At 36.6% G+C, this 15,841-nt stretch overlaps 1 protein-coding gene and 1 pseudogene across 1 annotated transcript in view; one reads left to right on the top strand and one right to left on the bottom strand.

The window, feature by feature from the left end:
- Positions 1–15,841, bottom strand: part of SRBD1 (S1 RNA binding domain 1) — a 228,727-nt gene that overhangs the window by 98,438 nt on the left and 114,448 nt on the right. The window contains exon 15 of the mRNA XM_069583411.1: positions 1,108–1,199. Within this exon, the coding sequence (XP_069439512.1) occupies positions 1,108–1,199 (92 nt within the window). The remainder of the gene's footprint in view (positions 1–1,107; positions 1,200–15,841) is intronic.
- Positions 10,594–10,920, top strand: LOC138438131 (peptidyl-prolyl cis-trans isomerase FKBP1A pseudogene; annotated as a pseudogene).

The following is a 15,841-nucleotide window of genomic DNA, read 5'->3' as shown; positions in this document are numbered from 1 at the left end:
GAGCTGGGATCTGAGTTTGAAGAGATGATCATTGTAGACAGGTGACTGTATCATAGAATGAACAACTGAAAGGAAACTACAAATTCTTTTGGATTACAAAAAAAGTCTTTAGATTAATGCAAAAATCTTCAAATACCTATCTACAGGTATAAATTTCAAGAACAGTCAATGAAATTTGATGAGAATCTTTTAAGGGGAAAAAATTAAACAAGAAGTCTATTTCCCCTAATTTGGCATTTCCTAAAACTGGGGAGTTATGATACACAAACTACTAAATATAAAATAAACAACAATGATATATTGTACAGCAATGGGAATTATAGTCATTATCTTTTAAGAACTTTTAAGGAGTATAATCTGTAAAAATACTGAATCACAATGCTGTACACCTAACAAATATAACACTGTAAATAAATGATACTTCGATTAAAAAGTAATAAATCAGTAAACACACACACACAAGTCCTTTCTAACAAAGCAGTCTAAATATCCACCTATTACACAGAAAAATGCTCTGACCAGATCTAATTACTTTAATTGGATGTCTCAAAATATCTTAATTCCTTCATACACAAGATTTAAACTATTCCACAACACAGAAATCAGAGCAATTTTATACAACTAAAATCAAATAAGGCTGATTGAAACAATACACTAATGACAATTCATATTAGCAAGACAAGAGAAACTGATCATTCAGCAAATATTTTGCAATGGACTGAAAATCTGTAACTGTTTATGCATTTGCAGTTTAAATATTTTTATGTTAACATATTACTTTCCTCCAACAAAAAGCTGTAATATTTCATAATAATGAGAGCTGAGAGTGTTTTATTGTACTATTAACTCTCCAGCATTTAATTTTACTAATAATGTTTTGGGCTAATTTTTCACCATCTCTAGAATACTGTGCAATGTTCCTTAAAAGCAGTTTTCTTCCGCCTCTTTTCCATAATGCCCAGTATTATTCCATTCAAACACTTTCTTTCTAATATGCCCATAATACAGCTTCTAAAATTTCTTAGATATTTAAATATTTTGTTTGCTACAAATTTAAGTCCAAAATACTAAAATCACACGCTTTTGTGATGGTCCATAGTTTCTTACCTGCACTTCTCAAATTAGGGTCCAGTCCTGGCATCTCTTTGTTAGCTTCAGGGCTGACACTGTAGATTGATGCTCCTGCTTCACTGACGATACTGAGAAGAAAGAAAAGGGGAATATCATTCGCCAAACTTTCTGCCTGCCCCCCAAAAATAAATGAACGAGAGTAGGTATTATAAGAGAACTGAAGGGCAAAGCACTCTTTTAAATTTCAATGGTATCCATACCACTTGATTATTCATTAACATAAGTGATTAAGCAATGTTTTTTCCTTCACATAGGAAATACACAGGCTTAAATCCATAATGAATTCATTCAGTTGTTTTCTGTCAGTAGTAATAAGTTTATAAATGAACACAATGGATACTCCTCCATGAGGCCAACAAAATTTTCAGAATACTTAGCTTCCCTTGTGCTTATAATCTTTTATAGACTGACATTTATGACTCTTGTCTGAATTAATCATTCTAAAGCATGTTGGAAAGCACAGACATGTATGTGGATATGTGCATATGTGGATACACACAAAAACTATTTCTATAAATGCTGCCCTGTTGTTGTTGTTTAGTTGCTAACTCACGTCTGACTCGTGGGTCCATGGACTGTAGCTCACTATGCTCCTCCATCCATGGGATTTCCCATGCAAGATACTGGAGTTGGTGGCCATTTCCTTTTACAGAGGATCTTACCGACCCAGGGATTGAACCTATGTCTCCTGCTTGGCAGGCAGATTCTTTACCACTGAGCCAACTTGGAAGTCTTCACCATTATTATTACTTGGTTATAATTAACAACAACAATGTGAAAAGGAAGCAGATCAGACACCCCACTTCTTTTTAGGAGGGTTTCAAGTCATCCTTTCAGTAAACTTGAAACATTATCACTTTAGGCAGGTTTTAAACCATTTCTTGTTTCTTTTAATCAAGCCATCATACAACCTCTTTTTTTCTTCTCTGGCTCCATATACTTTACAAACCACACTGGCAGCACTCTCTTACAGATGACAGTTGTATAGAGGTTGACATTTGTACAGTTTATCTAACATTTTAAAATTATGGGCTTTCTTTATGATATACAAAAAATCATCTACTTTAAGTATTTACAATACCTTTGGTTCTCTACCATGTGACTATCTAGGTGTCAAGATTCAAAAGTAGAAGCACGGTGGTGCTTAATTTTTAATCTACTCTTAGGAACCTCTCCCTTTCTTGCTCTTCAGCAGTTACTTCAATTATGAGACAAGTTGAGCAGATAACTTCTAACATACTGCTCCACTGTAACCACTCAACAATGATAAGTAAATGTGAAACAGTTAGTTTACTACTCCAAAGAGTTCTTTGCAGAACTCCTAACTGAACTTTGATGGTTATAAGCCACTAAGACTTGAGAGGATTACTTGGGGCAACAAGAAGATTTATATATTTTTTGCAAACAAGATCTATTATTCCAAATTTCCTAACAGGGAAAATGAACACGCTTCAATTGTTCCTGATCAAACCCCCATCAAGATACAGTAAGAGGTACATATTATATACAAAGCACAAAGCCAACCCCTTTGTGAAACTGAGGATAAGTAAGAATATTCAGCCACCAGCCATGGAAAATTTAGTTTCAAACACAAATGAACACTCAGCCTAACAAAGTTCTTTTCCAAAAAAGAAAAAAACCCAGAGTATCTGTGACGTGCAGGCAGGACCAATTATTAAGAGAAAAGAGTATTTTAAAAAATCTTACCACAAATTTATTTTCTGTCATTGCCAGAAACCTCCAAAATTACCACTATTTGAGCAAAGGGAACTTAAACGGTAAATAAAAATTCCAATTAACTGTGGGCTTTAGCAATTGGGTACCTGAGAATTTTCTGGGTGATTCACTGTCTCTTGGAAGTTATAATTCTCAAAAGACTGAGGGAAACTGTTGCAAAGAAAAACACTCAGATAATAAATATTCCTCCAAATACCATACTGCCACTTCTTTAAAACAGAGGAATACAAAACAGATGTGACACGCTGCACCCAAAGATTTTAGATTAACATTAATATTAAATCAATACAAAATGTAGTAAATTTCATATGCTTTAGTTACTAGATAGCATGGGTCCAATAAACAGTTCAGAACTAAGCGCAGATCAGGACGCTTAAATAATCTAAGTGAACAGAAAAACCTCAACACTGATTACTTCAATATAAAACATATAAGGATCTGAGAAGTGTATGTAGCAAGAATTAAATGAAATAAATCAAGCTGGGAGTGGTGATGATTTTTTCCAGGAGAAGCTGCTAAGAACAAAAGTTACAGCATTTGCCCTCTTCCTTTTTTTTCTTTCATATTTAGAGTTTAAGGATAGATATTATATGCGAGATTTTACAAGGCGCTCTTCTTATTAGGAAGTTTCCCAATAAACTATTAAAAAGTTATTCCAATTATCTCTAGTATATTTTAAGGAAAGCAAAAGTAAACTTTGCACAATATCCAGATATCTAACATTTAATATGTATCATATATCACAAAACAAATTTCACTCAGGTGTAAACTAATTGGGCTCATAATCTTAGCAATTTGATTATTTTATTTATTTTGCCGTAAAACAGACAAGACTTTGAGTAAAATTTATAATTTTGGGGAAATTTAACTAACACAGTTCTATCTAAACTCAAAAGTTTTAAGATTATTACAGTGCTTAAAATACCTTCAAATTGCTTGTTTTGACAAATGCATAAATAAATAATATGGTATCTCAAACTTCAAATATACAAAACTACATTTCAGAAGCTACCACTGCATTTTTATATTGTCCCAGATCTATAAGTTAATGTGCTAATTCTCTAGAATGAAACTGATCATTCTTAAAGCACTTTATCTAAATCAGCACTATAGTAGAATCTTTCTAGGTCTTTTATTAAAAAATAAAAAAAATATATATATATAAACCACACACTCATAACCTAAAAATCCAAGTGTAATGCCCATAATATAGATGCATTTACTTTTAAATTCATTTAAAATGTTTTAAACAAAAAGTCTGCAAGTGAAAAACACTAATTTTTGTTATTGCAAGTAAAAGTCAATGCTGTTACATAAATCTGTAAAATAAAATTTATTTACAAAAATAAATATAATTTATTAAAAAATATATTTAGACCACATAATTTATTTCTACACAGTTTATAAGTCTCTTCTACCAAGAACCGAACTGAGCTGAATGTTGAACCAAGAAAAATTGTACATTGATGACTCTTTTAGAGCCACACTTGCAAATACTTTTCTTACAGTGACTATTCATTCTGATAGTAAAAGAATGGTAATTCCTTTTGCCAAATTGAGATGAGAGAATTACTTTCATGAGAGAGGAAAATGAGCTGTTTTGGTTTTTTTGTTACTGGGCTAATAGTTTTCACATTCATTTACAAGGTTGCTTGAAGCCTCAGTATGAGTCTCCTCCTCTCTTCTTATTTCCCAGATATGAAAATAGCTTTTCTGTTTTTCTTATTTTAAAATAAACTGCATGCTTCCTATGTTGAAAATTTAATTCAAAATTAATCTACTTAAATGAAAACACAATTAATATTTAGTAAGACATCAAAAATCACCCAGGACATATTTGCTTAAACTAATAAAAGCTGATGTTTTCAATTTTTACAAAAGTATACTAGAATTTCTTATGTTTTATCAATATTTAGCAGTTCCCTTTTCCTCCCTCCTTCTGCCTACCAAAAACATACGTACTAAAAAGTTCTGATGCTAAATGCATAGCTCATTTCACTAAAGTCTTAGAAATAATTTATCTAAAAGTAGTTCTTCTAAATTTTCAGACTGAGAAACATTTATATGAAAAGCAGGTAGGTAAATGACTTAAATTTCTCAACAAGTAAGACAAAGTGTCTAAAAAAGTTAATCATTTGCTTTGCTATGAGGTAATCTGTTCTGAAGTATGAAAGAATAGTTGTTTGTATTTTGGGGATAGGAGTCAAGGCCAAAAACTAAATCACATAAATAAGGATTTACTGTTTAAAGAATACTTATTTTTTAAAAAATCAATTTTAAATTCCTTTATTTAGTGATGAACTGTCATTTCAGGGAGTCTCAAATGAGCAGTATATAGTCACTTTAAAAACTGAGGCGGGAATTCCCTGTGGGGTCCTGTGGTTAGAGGACTCTGTGCTTCCACTGCAGGCGGGATGGGTTCGATCCCTGGTCGAGGGAACTAAGATCCTTCAAGCCATGCATGCGGCCAAAAAAATATAAACTAAGGTAATCTGGTGATCCTAAGGATGCCAGGAAACAAGATCCCACACTGTTAAGGATGTTTAAACTGTAAAACTCTTTTGGATGGTAATTTGAAAATAAAGATCAAGTCACAAAAATACCCATTCTTTCTGAACTGGCTAATATATTTTTAGGAACTTATATGAAAGAAATTTTAATTTATACAAAAAAATAAATAGTGCTATGAATCATAGCATGGCTCTGAATGAAAGAACCTGAAATCAGAATGCCTATCATTAAAGGGTTCTTTAATGAAAAACTATACTGTCATCAGAAATTATTGTTGTGAAGCATTAAGTGGAAAGGTTGGTTATAAAACTATGACATAAGACCAATTTTGATATTTTTAAAATATAGGTATATAAAAAGAAAAAAGAAACATTTATGGTAATGTTAACAGAACTTAACTATCAGTTATTCCTTTAAATGAATTTTTGTTTCTTTAAATTTTTCTGCAATAACTATATTTATTTGTAAAAATAAAAAGTTTATAAAATTCAAGTTTCAAATGACCATTGTTTACCTGGCCAAGAGATCTGATATCACATAATATCCAATATTCGTTTAAACCAAACTTTCTTTGAAAATTATGAAAGTTATTTTGAACTTAAATGTGGGTAAACATCATTGGTTAGTAATAACTTCCAAACTTGGCTCCTGTGAGACCTAAAACAATAATATGATATTGTTTTATAACAAGAAAGACACGTGACCAAACAGAAAAGTCAAGAATAGCTCTCAACTTGCACATACAGGTCAAAAAAACAAAGGCATGATGAAAAATTTTACAGTATAGAATATATTTTGTGTCTTTAAGTTATAACTTAGTCCTTGGCCTGTGAATCTATCCACCAAGCGAATCAATCCACCAAGTGAATCACCACAGCAAAATCAATTCACTATCTACCACAGAAAAGATGTGAGGTGACTTGGTTATACACCAGGAAAGTAGTGTGTGGAAAAAACACACACTAAAAGCAAAATATGGTGAAACAGAAAAAGAGCAGAAACACACAACCTCAAAATTACAATGACACCGAAGGAATTTACCTGCAGGTATGTAACACTAGCACCATCTGGTGGAAGACCAGTTAGAAGCAATTCTCCAACTATCACAGTTTTTTTAGAAAAAATTCTGAGTTATTTTTCAAAGAATGAGCATTTTCCAAAGAGAATGAGTCTAGCAACGGTAGAGTAATTACACAGAGGTCCCATAATAAGCCTATGAGAATTTACAATGTCTACCAAACAGAGGGTGAAATGTACCCTGGGATGGACATCTCATCATATCCACAAAGCAGAGTTTCAACCATACAGAATTCTCTGGGCCTACTTTTCCTTCAGTATCTCATATCATATCAGATGAACACTGTTAACCCACAAAAGAAACCTAAAAAGGACAAACCCAAATAAGCAACTTCCAAACAGAATTGTAATTTGGAATTTGGGGTTCCTCAAAGTACCAGCTACCTACTCTCCTGGCCCATAAACTCAACAACGGTACTCAGGCCACAGGAGAATCTAATTCTGGCTTATGTTTACAATGACACTGAGCTGCTACAACGTACCACAACGTGTCAAAACAATTACGTTTAAATCACTTTTACTGTTGTCAGTGGGCTATTCACAGATAAAGATGACAAAAATCACTGGTACCTTCAAATGCCGTCATGGGGAAAGCCAATCAACAGACTGAGGGACAAAGACACAGAGCTTCTCTCCATTTGTAGGTGGTTGGGTCCCTCTATCAAGGCAAAGCAGTTTCTGACAAAGAATAGAACCAGCAGAAATTGTGGGTCTCTACCACTCTCCAGGGTAAGCATTCCTTTCATTTCCTTTCTCCCTTCCCTTCACTGTCTTCTGTTTCCCTTGGAGGCGAGGTGGTGGTGGGGAGAGGCGGTGTTGGGGGTGTGGGTGGGAGCCTCCTTTCTGCCCCCCTCCCCCATCTACATTTGAGTCCAACATGAAGCTGATACAAGTACTGCACAATATCACTAAAGGAAGCTCATGGAAAAGACAGTCACAGGAGCAACCAAGCAGCAGGCCTGAAGCTTAAGTGAGTTTACACTGGGCACATGGAGAAGGGCCCCACTGTACCAGGACAAGAAAAGCAGGCTCAAAGAGTAGAACACTAACAATGGAATAGGCTGTTGTTTACAGCAATGCTGTAAACACTTCACGTTCGCTACTAACAAGTTCCCAAAACTAAGAAGCCAAGGAAGAAACATTCATCTAATTTTACAATTAACTGTGCTTTGGTCACCATTTTGAAATGTCCTGATTTTAAAAACATGATGTCAACCTCCCTACCATCCTTACTGCCCAAACATATCAAAAAGCGTGCTTCTCCTGATTCTTGTGGTTAACTTCAAAACTGTCAGATTTTAAGGCATTCGATTTGTATTTACTCATATAATAACAGATTATCTGTTTGGTTATTCTTGTTCAAATATAATTCTACATTTAGATATAAATCTAAGAGTATGAATTAGCGTTTTCTTACAAAGGGAGGTTTACTTTTTCTTTTTTATGCCTTCTATCTTTTTTAAGCTTAAATAGATCTTTGGGAATTTATTCACTAATAAAATATGTGGAATTCAGACTGCTATAGCATAGACTTTTTTCAGAATGTAACTTATGGCAAGATATATTATTCCTTTATTATCCATCCAATAACAGAAGTCAGAATGAGAATTACCAACTTAGAGGGTTATAGTATTTTGTTAATAATAATGCTGAATAATACAATTGAACTATTAAAAGTTTTAAGAACAAAAAACAAAAGGAGAGAAGCAAAGAGAAAAAGACAATGAGAAATAAAATAATTACAGAGAGAGACAGAAACTGAGATATACTTTACCAGCAGCTAACAGCTCAGTTCTTTTTACTTATAGTTGAATAAAGCTTTGGAAAAAACTGATGGTTTGTGCTACATTTCCCAATATTCTCCCAGATGCTATTGCTGACAATCTCAGTGAACTCCACTAATAAATCATACATATTTTATCATTTTAACACCATTACTCATTCCTCCTTTCCTTCCTTGTCTTATGTTTGTTTCTACCTCAAACCCCCCACCCTGCCAACCCCTCCTTTCCTCTGAAATGAACTTATACCTCTGCAGAAGTCATCCCACCCCCCGTTTAATGGTGACCTTATCTACAAACTTCACCTAACACATTCACCAACCAGCAGTCTCCAGTTTGAATCATCAGACCCTTTTCTGGGACAACCAAAAAACTTCAGAATTTCTTTGGGCCACCCAGACAAAGCTCAGGGCAAAAGAAAGAAAAAACATACAAACCCTGAAAGCACATGCCAAATGTAAGATGACGACTCTAGATTAACCACTTTTTCTAATCGTGCTTTTCAAAAGTACACTGAACAGACAGAGGGAGAGAAGGAGTTATTCAGTTCGGCAGGCTGCTCCATTTACTTCTTTATCTATGGTCAGATCTTTACTTTTTTGGGATCACTGCATATTTCTGGCTCCGCTATATTATACTGTGTAAATATTTAGGAGAAATAATTCCTTTCAAGGATCTAAACTTCCACTGTCGTTATGGCAAATGAACCTGTTTATGCAATGTTCGTTAAGTAACAGCAAGTCTAAAAGAACACAGGGATTTACTAATATATGTGGTACACAAACATCACAATCATAAACCTTCTCATAGGGGCATATCAAGAACATGAAAGGCCAGTTTATTTTTACTCCCACTGCCCTGTAATTTTCTTTAACTCTATTACAACAGTCCTTAATTCAAACCTTTCCTACAGTTACAGTAACAGGGTAGACTGAATGTATGTAAGCTGTACCCAAACTACCCACATCTCCATTTAACCTTCTTTGATTCTCATGTGGTTCTCAAACTCAACGCTGCATCAGAGTCTGCGGAAGGTTGTTAAAGCACACATGTCCAGAGTTCTGGCTTTACTGGCGTGGAGAATTTGCATTTCTAACAAGTTCACTGGTGATGCTGATGCTGCTGGGACCATACAGGTTTTAAACCTTTACTGAGGTATAATTTACATTTCATAAAGTTCACCCATCTGAAGTATATAATTCAATGTTGTATGACCATCACCAAAATTCAATTTCAGAATATTTCCATCCCCAAAAGATCCTTTGGTGCCCATTTGCAGTACTCATCTCCAACCCCAGGTATTCACTAATTTACTTTTTGTCTCTAGACATTCACCTGCCTGGACATATCATATAAATGGAATCATAAAGTATGTGGCCTTTCTGTCTGGCTTCTTCACTTATAATGCTTTTGAGATTCATTCATGCTGTAGTATCACTACTTCTTTTTTATTGCTAAATAGTATTCCACTGTTCTAGAAATACTGCATTTTGTTTATCCATTCATCAGTTAAAAGAATTTGGGGTTGGTCCAAGTTTCTGATATTGTAAATAATGTTGCTATAAACATTTATTTACAAGTCTCTGTGTGGACATATGTTTCATTTCTCTTGGACACATTCCCAGGAGGGGAAATACTGGATTGTAAATCCATGTTTAATTTTTAAGAAACTGCCTCAGTTCAGTTCAGTTCAGTCACTCGGTCGTGTCAGACTCTTTGCGACCCCACGAATCGCAGCACGCCAGGCCTCCCTGTCCATCACCATCTCCCGGAGTTCACTCAGACTCACGTCCATCGAGTCCGTGATGCCATCCAGCCATCAATGAATAAAGACTCCAGTCTGTTCATTTCCTAGACAATACTTGCTGTTGTTTGTCTGTCTTTTGACTACAACTATTCTAGTGGTCATGAAGTGCTATCTACTTGTAGCTTGTTTTACATTTATTATTGATGATGCTGAACATTTATTCAATGTCTTTGTTGGCCTTTCCTAATCTTCTCTAGTGGAATATCTATTCAAATCTTTGCCCATTTTTAATGGGCTTGTCTCATTGAATTATTTGTTCTTTGCCTATTTTAAGTACAAGTCCACCATCAGATACATAATTTGCAAATAGTTTCTCCCAATCTTTGGCTTGCCTTTTCATTTCTCTAACGGTCTTTTGAAACATAAAAGTTTTAAATTCTAATAAAGTCTACGACTTTAAGAACCAGTGTTCTAAAGCCTCAGGGAGGCGTGCTAGGGCACGTGCTTAGCCGTTGCGCGGAGGGAGGCAGAGCCGCACAACCGCTGCCTGGTCGGCTCGGTCCAGCCCGCCCACCTGTCTGCCCACCCAGCGGCAGGGCCTCCTCCGCCATGGGAGTGCAGGTAGAGACCATCTCCCCTGGGGACGGACGCACTTTCCCGCAGCACGGTCAGACCTGCGTGGTGCACTACACGGGGACGCTGCAAGATGGAAAGAAATTTGACTCCTCTCGAGACAGAAATAAACCCTTTAAGTTTGTGCTGGGCAAGAAGCAGGTGATCCGAGGCTGGGAAGAAGGGATTGCCCAAATGAGCGTGGGTCAGAGAGCCAAGCTGACTGTCTCCCCAGACTACGCCTATGGGTCAAGAGGGCACCCAGGCATCATCCCACCAAATGCTACTCTCATCTTTGATGTGGAGCTTCTAAAACTGGAGTGACAGAATGGCCTCCTCCCTGAAGTCCCTATTCTTCAATGTGCCATGGAAAGACACTGTACCTCCAGCTACCTACAAGTCCGTGCGGAGCTTTTCCTGATGTTACACTACTCTTCCTATAACCATCGTCCCTAGTTGAATGTGTTCTGTCACTAGCTTCACTCCTCCCCCTTTCTCCTCATATGTGTGCTGACCTGAACTAGTTGCCATAAACCTCAAGTTACTCATTTTAGTTTGTTTTTGTTTTGGGCTGAAGACTGAGTTTTAGTTCTTTGGCTCTAGGTTTTCAGTTAAGTATTAGTCAGGTATTAACACCCACTCTAATGTTCTTGCCTGGAGAATCCCAGGGACGGGGGAGCCTGGTGGGCTGCCGTCTATGGGGTCGCACAGTGTCGGACAGGACTGAAGTGACTTAGCAGCAGCAGCAGCAGCAGCAGCAGCAGCAGCAGCAGCAGCAGCAGCAGCAGCAGCAGCAGCAGCAGCAGGTATTAACAGCACAAGTAATAGAGTAAGTTCAGAGCAGTAACTGGTGTGTGGAGTGGGCGGGACAAGGATATTTAATTTTACCTTGGATGAAAGTCTTCTCTATTATATATTAAACATTCTTACTGCTGCATTGCAAAGCCATAGGAGACCTGAGACGCTTTTTAGGGCCAAACTATTCTCCAAGTTGAGAGATGTCCTTGGGCTGAATTAAAAGCCCTACCCAAAACTAAGTGGGAACGGGGAGAGCCTTTGCCTCCACTGCTCTATCCCCCAATCCTCCCCTTAAATCCTCTGCCTTTTGAAAGAAAACTGTTTTCACTGAGATGTTGGACACCACAGGTGTCTGTTCCAAGACTGACAGGGACCTCTGATGCCTTCTTCAGGGCCTGCCTTTTCTCCATCCTGTGCTTTTTTGTAATGGATATCCAGGACCTTTGTAATCTCATAGTTATCCAAGCTCCACTTCCTAAATTTTAAGAACTTTAATCAAAAGTTAAATTTAAGGTGCTGTTTGTAGACACTTAACACCCATGAAAGCCCAGGCCATCATGACACGGCCATGACAAATCCTTGAATTCTGCCTTAAGAAAATGCTGGTCGTCACAGCATCTCTTGTGTTTTGATGGCCAGCTCCCCCTGCTGATCTCAGAGATTCCTGGCTTCTCCCTCTCACCCTTGTACTGTCCTATGTAGTGATTTGGTGAAAGAAACTGCTGCTTACTCCCCTACCCCATCCCTGCACTACATATGAGTTTCAAGCTTTATTACTGCAATAAAAGTGCATGCTGCTGCTGCTGCTGCTAAGTCGCTTCAGTTGTGTCTGACTCTGTGCAACCCCATAGATGGCAGCCCACCAGGCTCTGCCATCCCTGGGATTCTCCAGGCAAGAACACTGGAGAGGGTCGCCATTGCCTTCTCCAGTGCTTGATGCTGGCTTTTCTTTAAAAAAAAAAAAAAAAAAAGCCTCAAAAATTCAAAAGAAATAGTAAACCCTTGAAAAATGTGAAAGCTTAACAGCTTCCATTCACACAAGCAATATGCAAATATCACTCATAGTATCGGCTTTTCTGTTTTGTTTTAGTAAAGCCTATCACAACTATCATCCTAAACATTTAATCTTTTTAGAAGAAAGAGAATAAGGAACTTGCAACTAGCTGGCTTTAATACATTATAAAATGAATAAATTCAGCTGCAGGTGGGCCTAGCTACCACCTGAGAACAGTGGATGGCATCCTGGCACTAAAGAACATGGACCTCTGTGTCAGGGTTTTCAGAGTCATTCATCGGTCAGATACCATTCTTAAGAATATAAGTATAACTCAAACAGGGGCTCTGTATCAACCTAGAGGGGTGGGATGGGGAGGGAGATGGGAGGCAGATTCAAGTGGGAGGAGACATATGTATACCTATAGCTAATTCATGCTGAGGTTTGACAGAAAACAAAATTCTGTAAAGCAATTATCCTTTAATTAAAAAATAAACTAAAGAATATAAGAAATATGTCCACCTTACAAACTAGTAGAAATAAAGATAAATAGTGTACCATGGAAGACAGTATAGAAAAAGAGTGTATTATTTGGAAGAATACATTTATTTTGATGTTTCTATTTTTATTAGTTTTTCATATCAAGCTTTTAAAATAATTCATATATAAGTACAGCCCTTTCTTTGTTGAATATTTACTGTACCTTAAATGAAGAAGAGTCAAAGATTGCAGATAAAATTCAAATCTTATCTAGGATCATAACTTGCAAATGCATAAAACATACTTCAGGAATATACAGGATATGTTTGATTCAGGTAGAAGCAATTTAAGATGATTCATTTCAAGGGTAAAACCCAAATTACTACATGCTTATTTTATTTTTTTCCTTTTTTCTTGATAACTTTAAACTATTTTGTATTGGGGTATAGCCAATTAACAATGTTGTGGCAGTTTTCTAGGTGAACAGCGAAGGGACTCAGCCATACATACACATGTATCCATTCTCCCCCAAACCCCTCTCCCACTGATTATCTGCAAAAACCGAACTGTAAGATAAACTTATATGAATAAGTTTACTATTTCCATAACCATGACCTAACATACAGATTCTGTGATTTTATGGAAAAACTACAGCAACAAGAAGGATCCAGTTAAAAGATTAAAACCCATTTAAATTTGCAGAAGAATCCTTCTTTATATAACTCAAGCCAGTCGAGGACTCAAAGCAAGTAGCTTTGTATACTGAAGAACTCCTAGGCCTCTACTATAAAATGTTTTCAAATATTTATGTTCTAATTCATGGACCCTGTTCATAACATAAAAGCCACTAGTCCTCATTACCTTTCAGTTGCTGGAGATGGATTTTATTATTTTATTAGTCTTCATAAATTACAATACAACGAACAAGTCTGATGGCCAATACTCATTCTTTTTGACTGAGCCACCCAGAACCACTTAAGAAGCTGTCCAAACAGATGTCAGAGAATACAGTTTCATAAAAGATCCAAAGTCTCTCAAAATGGTCTGGCTCCTAATAAAAACTTATAAGGCATCTTCTCCAACCACTTTACATTTTCTGTAATTCAAAATAACTAAGAAGTCATTGGAACATCTTTCCCAAATTACACAAAATTAAGATATTACCATCTCTGCGACATTACTGAACTTGAGATCCTAGATAAAGATCAAGACATAAGAAATAATCAATTAAAAATAAATTTTTAAAAAGAAATAAAGGAAAGAGCTTACTCAATAGCCAACAACCAATTATAATTTATCCATAAAATTGAAAGGTAAGAAAAAGAAAAATAATAAAATTTTTAAGCCTTCGTTTTATAACAGTGTTCAAGCCCCTTCTTCAACCAGTTAGATTCCAGTTACTAGCAGGAACAAACTCAGCAGGTTACCCTACTTTTCCTCCTGTCCTTACTTACCAATCAGTCTTCTGATCTTAGAACATCAAGGCTCAATGGAAAAAAAAAAAAGAAGCAGCAGCAGCAAGGACCTCAAACAGGAGGTCTTACTTTGACAGTTATCTGTGTGTGCATCTGTATGACAATATGATCGTAAGAGAAGCTCATCCTCTGAAATCTACAATTTCCTAGTGAGGTTCTTAATAACAATAAGGTGCAAGGAGAACTGCATCCCCTGCCCCCAACTCTCACCATTTATCCTGTGAAATCCAAAGGATAATCACTAAAACCTTTCCTTATACAAACAGCAAATTAATATCACACATAATAGGTACAAAGGAGAATTAGAACACATAAACACTTTTGATGCTTTTTTTTTTTTTTCAAATCTGGGTGCCTCTCTCCAAACTAACAGAACTGTACTACTATAGCAATTCATCCATCTATGAACAAATGCTCCCAGCCTATTTCTGAGAAAGGGAAGAATGATCAGTTATATCTGTCTTAATCTTGACATTTTTCAGCAAGTAAAGGTTCCAAATGGCAGGTGTCAGAATGTCTTAGCCTCACACGTGGTGCTGGAAGGCAGGAAAAGCAGCAGCAGCATGTGGTCATGTCAGAGCAACACAGAAGCTGCCTAGGGAGCACATTCTGAAAAGAGCAAACCTCAGACTCGGTTAAATCAATCTAGTGCCAGATGCCACTCTCAGAACAAAGCTGCAGTGCCAAGGACTAGCTGCCCAGAGAAACATTCAACTCAAGGCTCTCACAAAAGGGAAAATAGCTGAGTGCAATGGCACCTGTCTATATCCTGTCTGATAATTTGGTCAAACTAGCTCCTTCAATGCAGAGGCAAAAAAATGGTCAAAGAATTCTTTGCTTAGTCTACAGGTGAGTATTATTTCCTCAAAGCCATTTTCAGTTGATCTGAAATCAACAACATGAATCTCTTGCAATTCTGTAGTATTTATAGCTTTTTTAAGTGCTTTAAGATCTAATTCCTATAAGGAAGTCAGAATCTTAAGTATCCTCTTCATTTTACCTGTGGGGTTAGAAAGAACCAGAAGTAAATAAAATTAAATCAAGATCACCTGAAATTCAAACTCAAAAAGGAAAAACTGGTCTCTGGACTGTAAGGCCAGGCTTCTACCTACTTAAATACCACCCTCTGTTCACTTCTCACAGCCCAATCATCTTTCCACAGGTTTTTTCAATAACCAGAAAGCTCTGGGGCCTTTTGAAAGTTTTTTTGTGAAAGTTAATCAGTAAGCATTTTTGTTCCCAGAGATTCACATATTGGCCTGATGGTCTACTTTACTTCTCCTCCTATCTCAGTCTAAGAAGAAATGATTTGAAGGAAAACTCAAAGCAGGAGATACTGTACATGCATAAGTGTTAGTCAGTCAGTCGTGCCAACTCTTTGCGACCCCATGGACTACAGCCCACCAGGCTCCTCTGTCCATGAGATTTTCCAGGCAAGGATACTGGAATGGGCTGCCATTTCCTTCTCCAGGGGATCTTCCCAACCCAGGGATGCATA

The sequence above is a fragment of the Ovis canadensis genome, chromosome 3 (genome assembly GCF_042477335.2).
Source record: "Ovis canadensis isolate MfBH-ARS-UI-01 breed Bighorn chromosome 3, ARS-UI_OviCan_v2, whole genome shotgun sequence".
Classification (NCBI taxonomy): Eukaryota; Metazoa; Chordata; class Mammalia; order Artiodactyla; family Bovidae; genus Ovis; species Ovis canadensis.
This window is presented reverse-complemented; position numbering and strand designations above follow the sequence as displayed.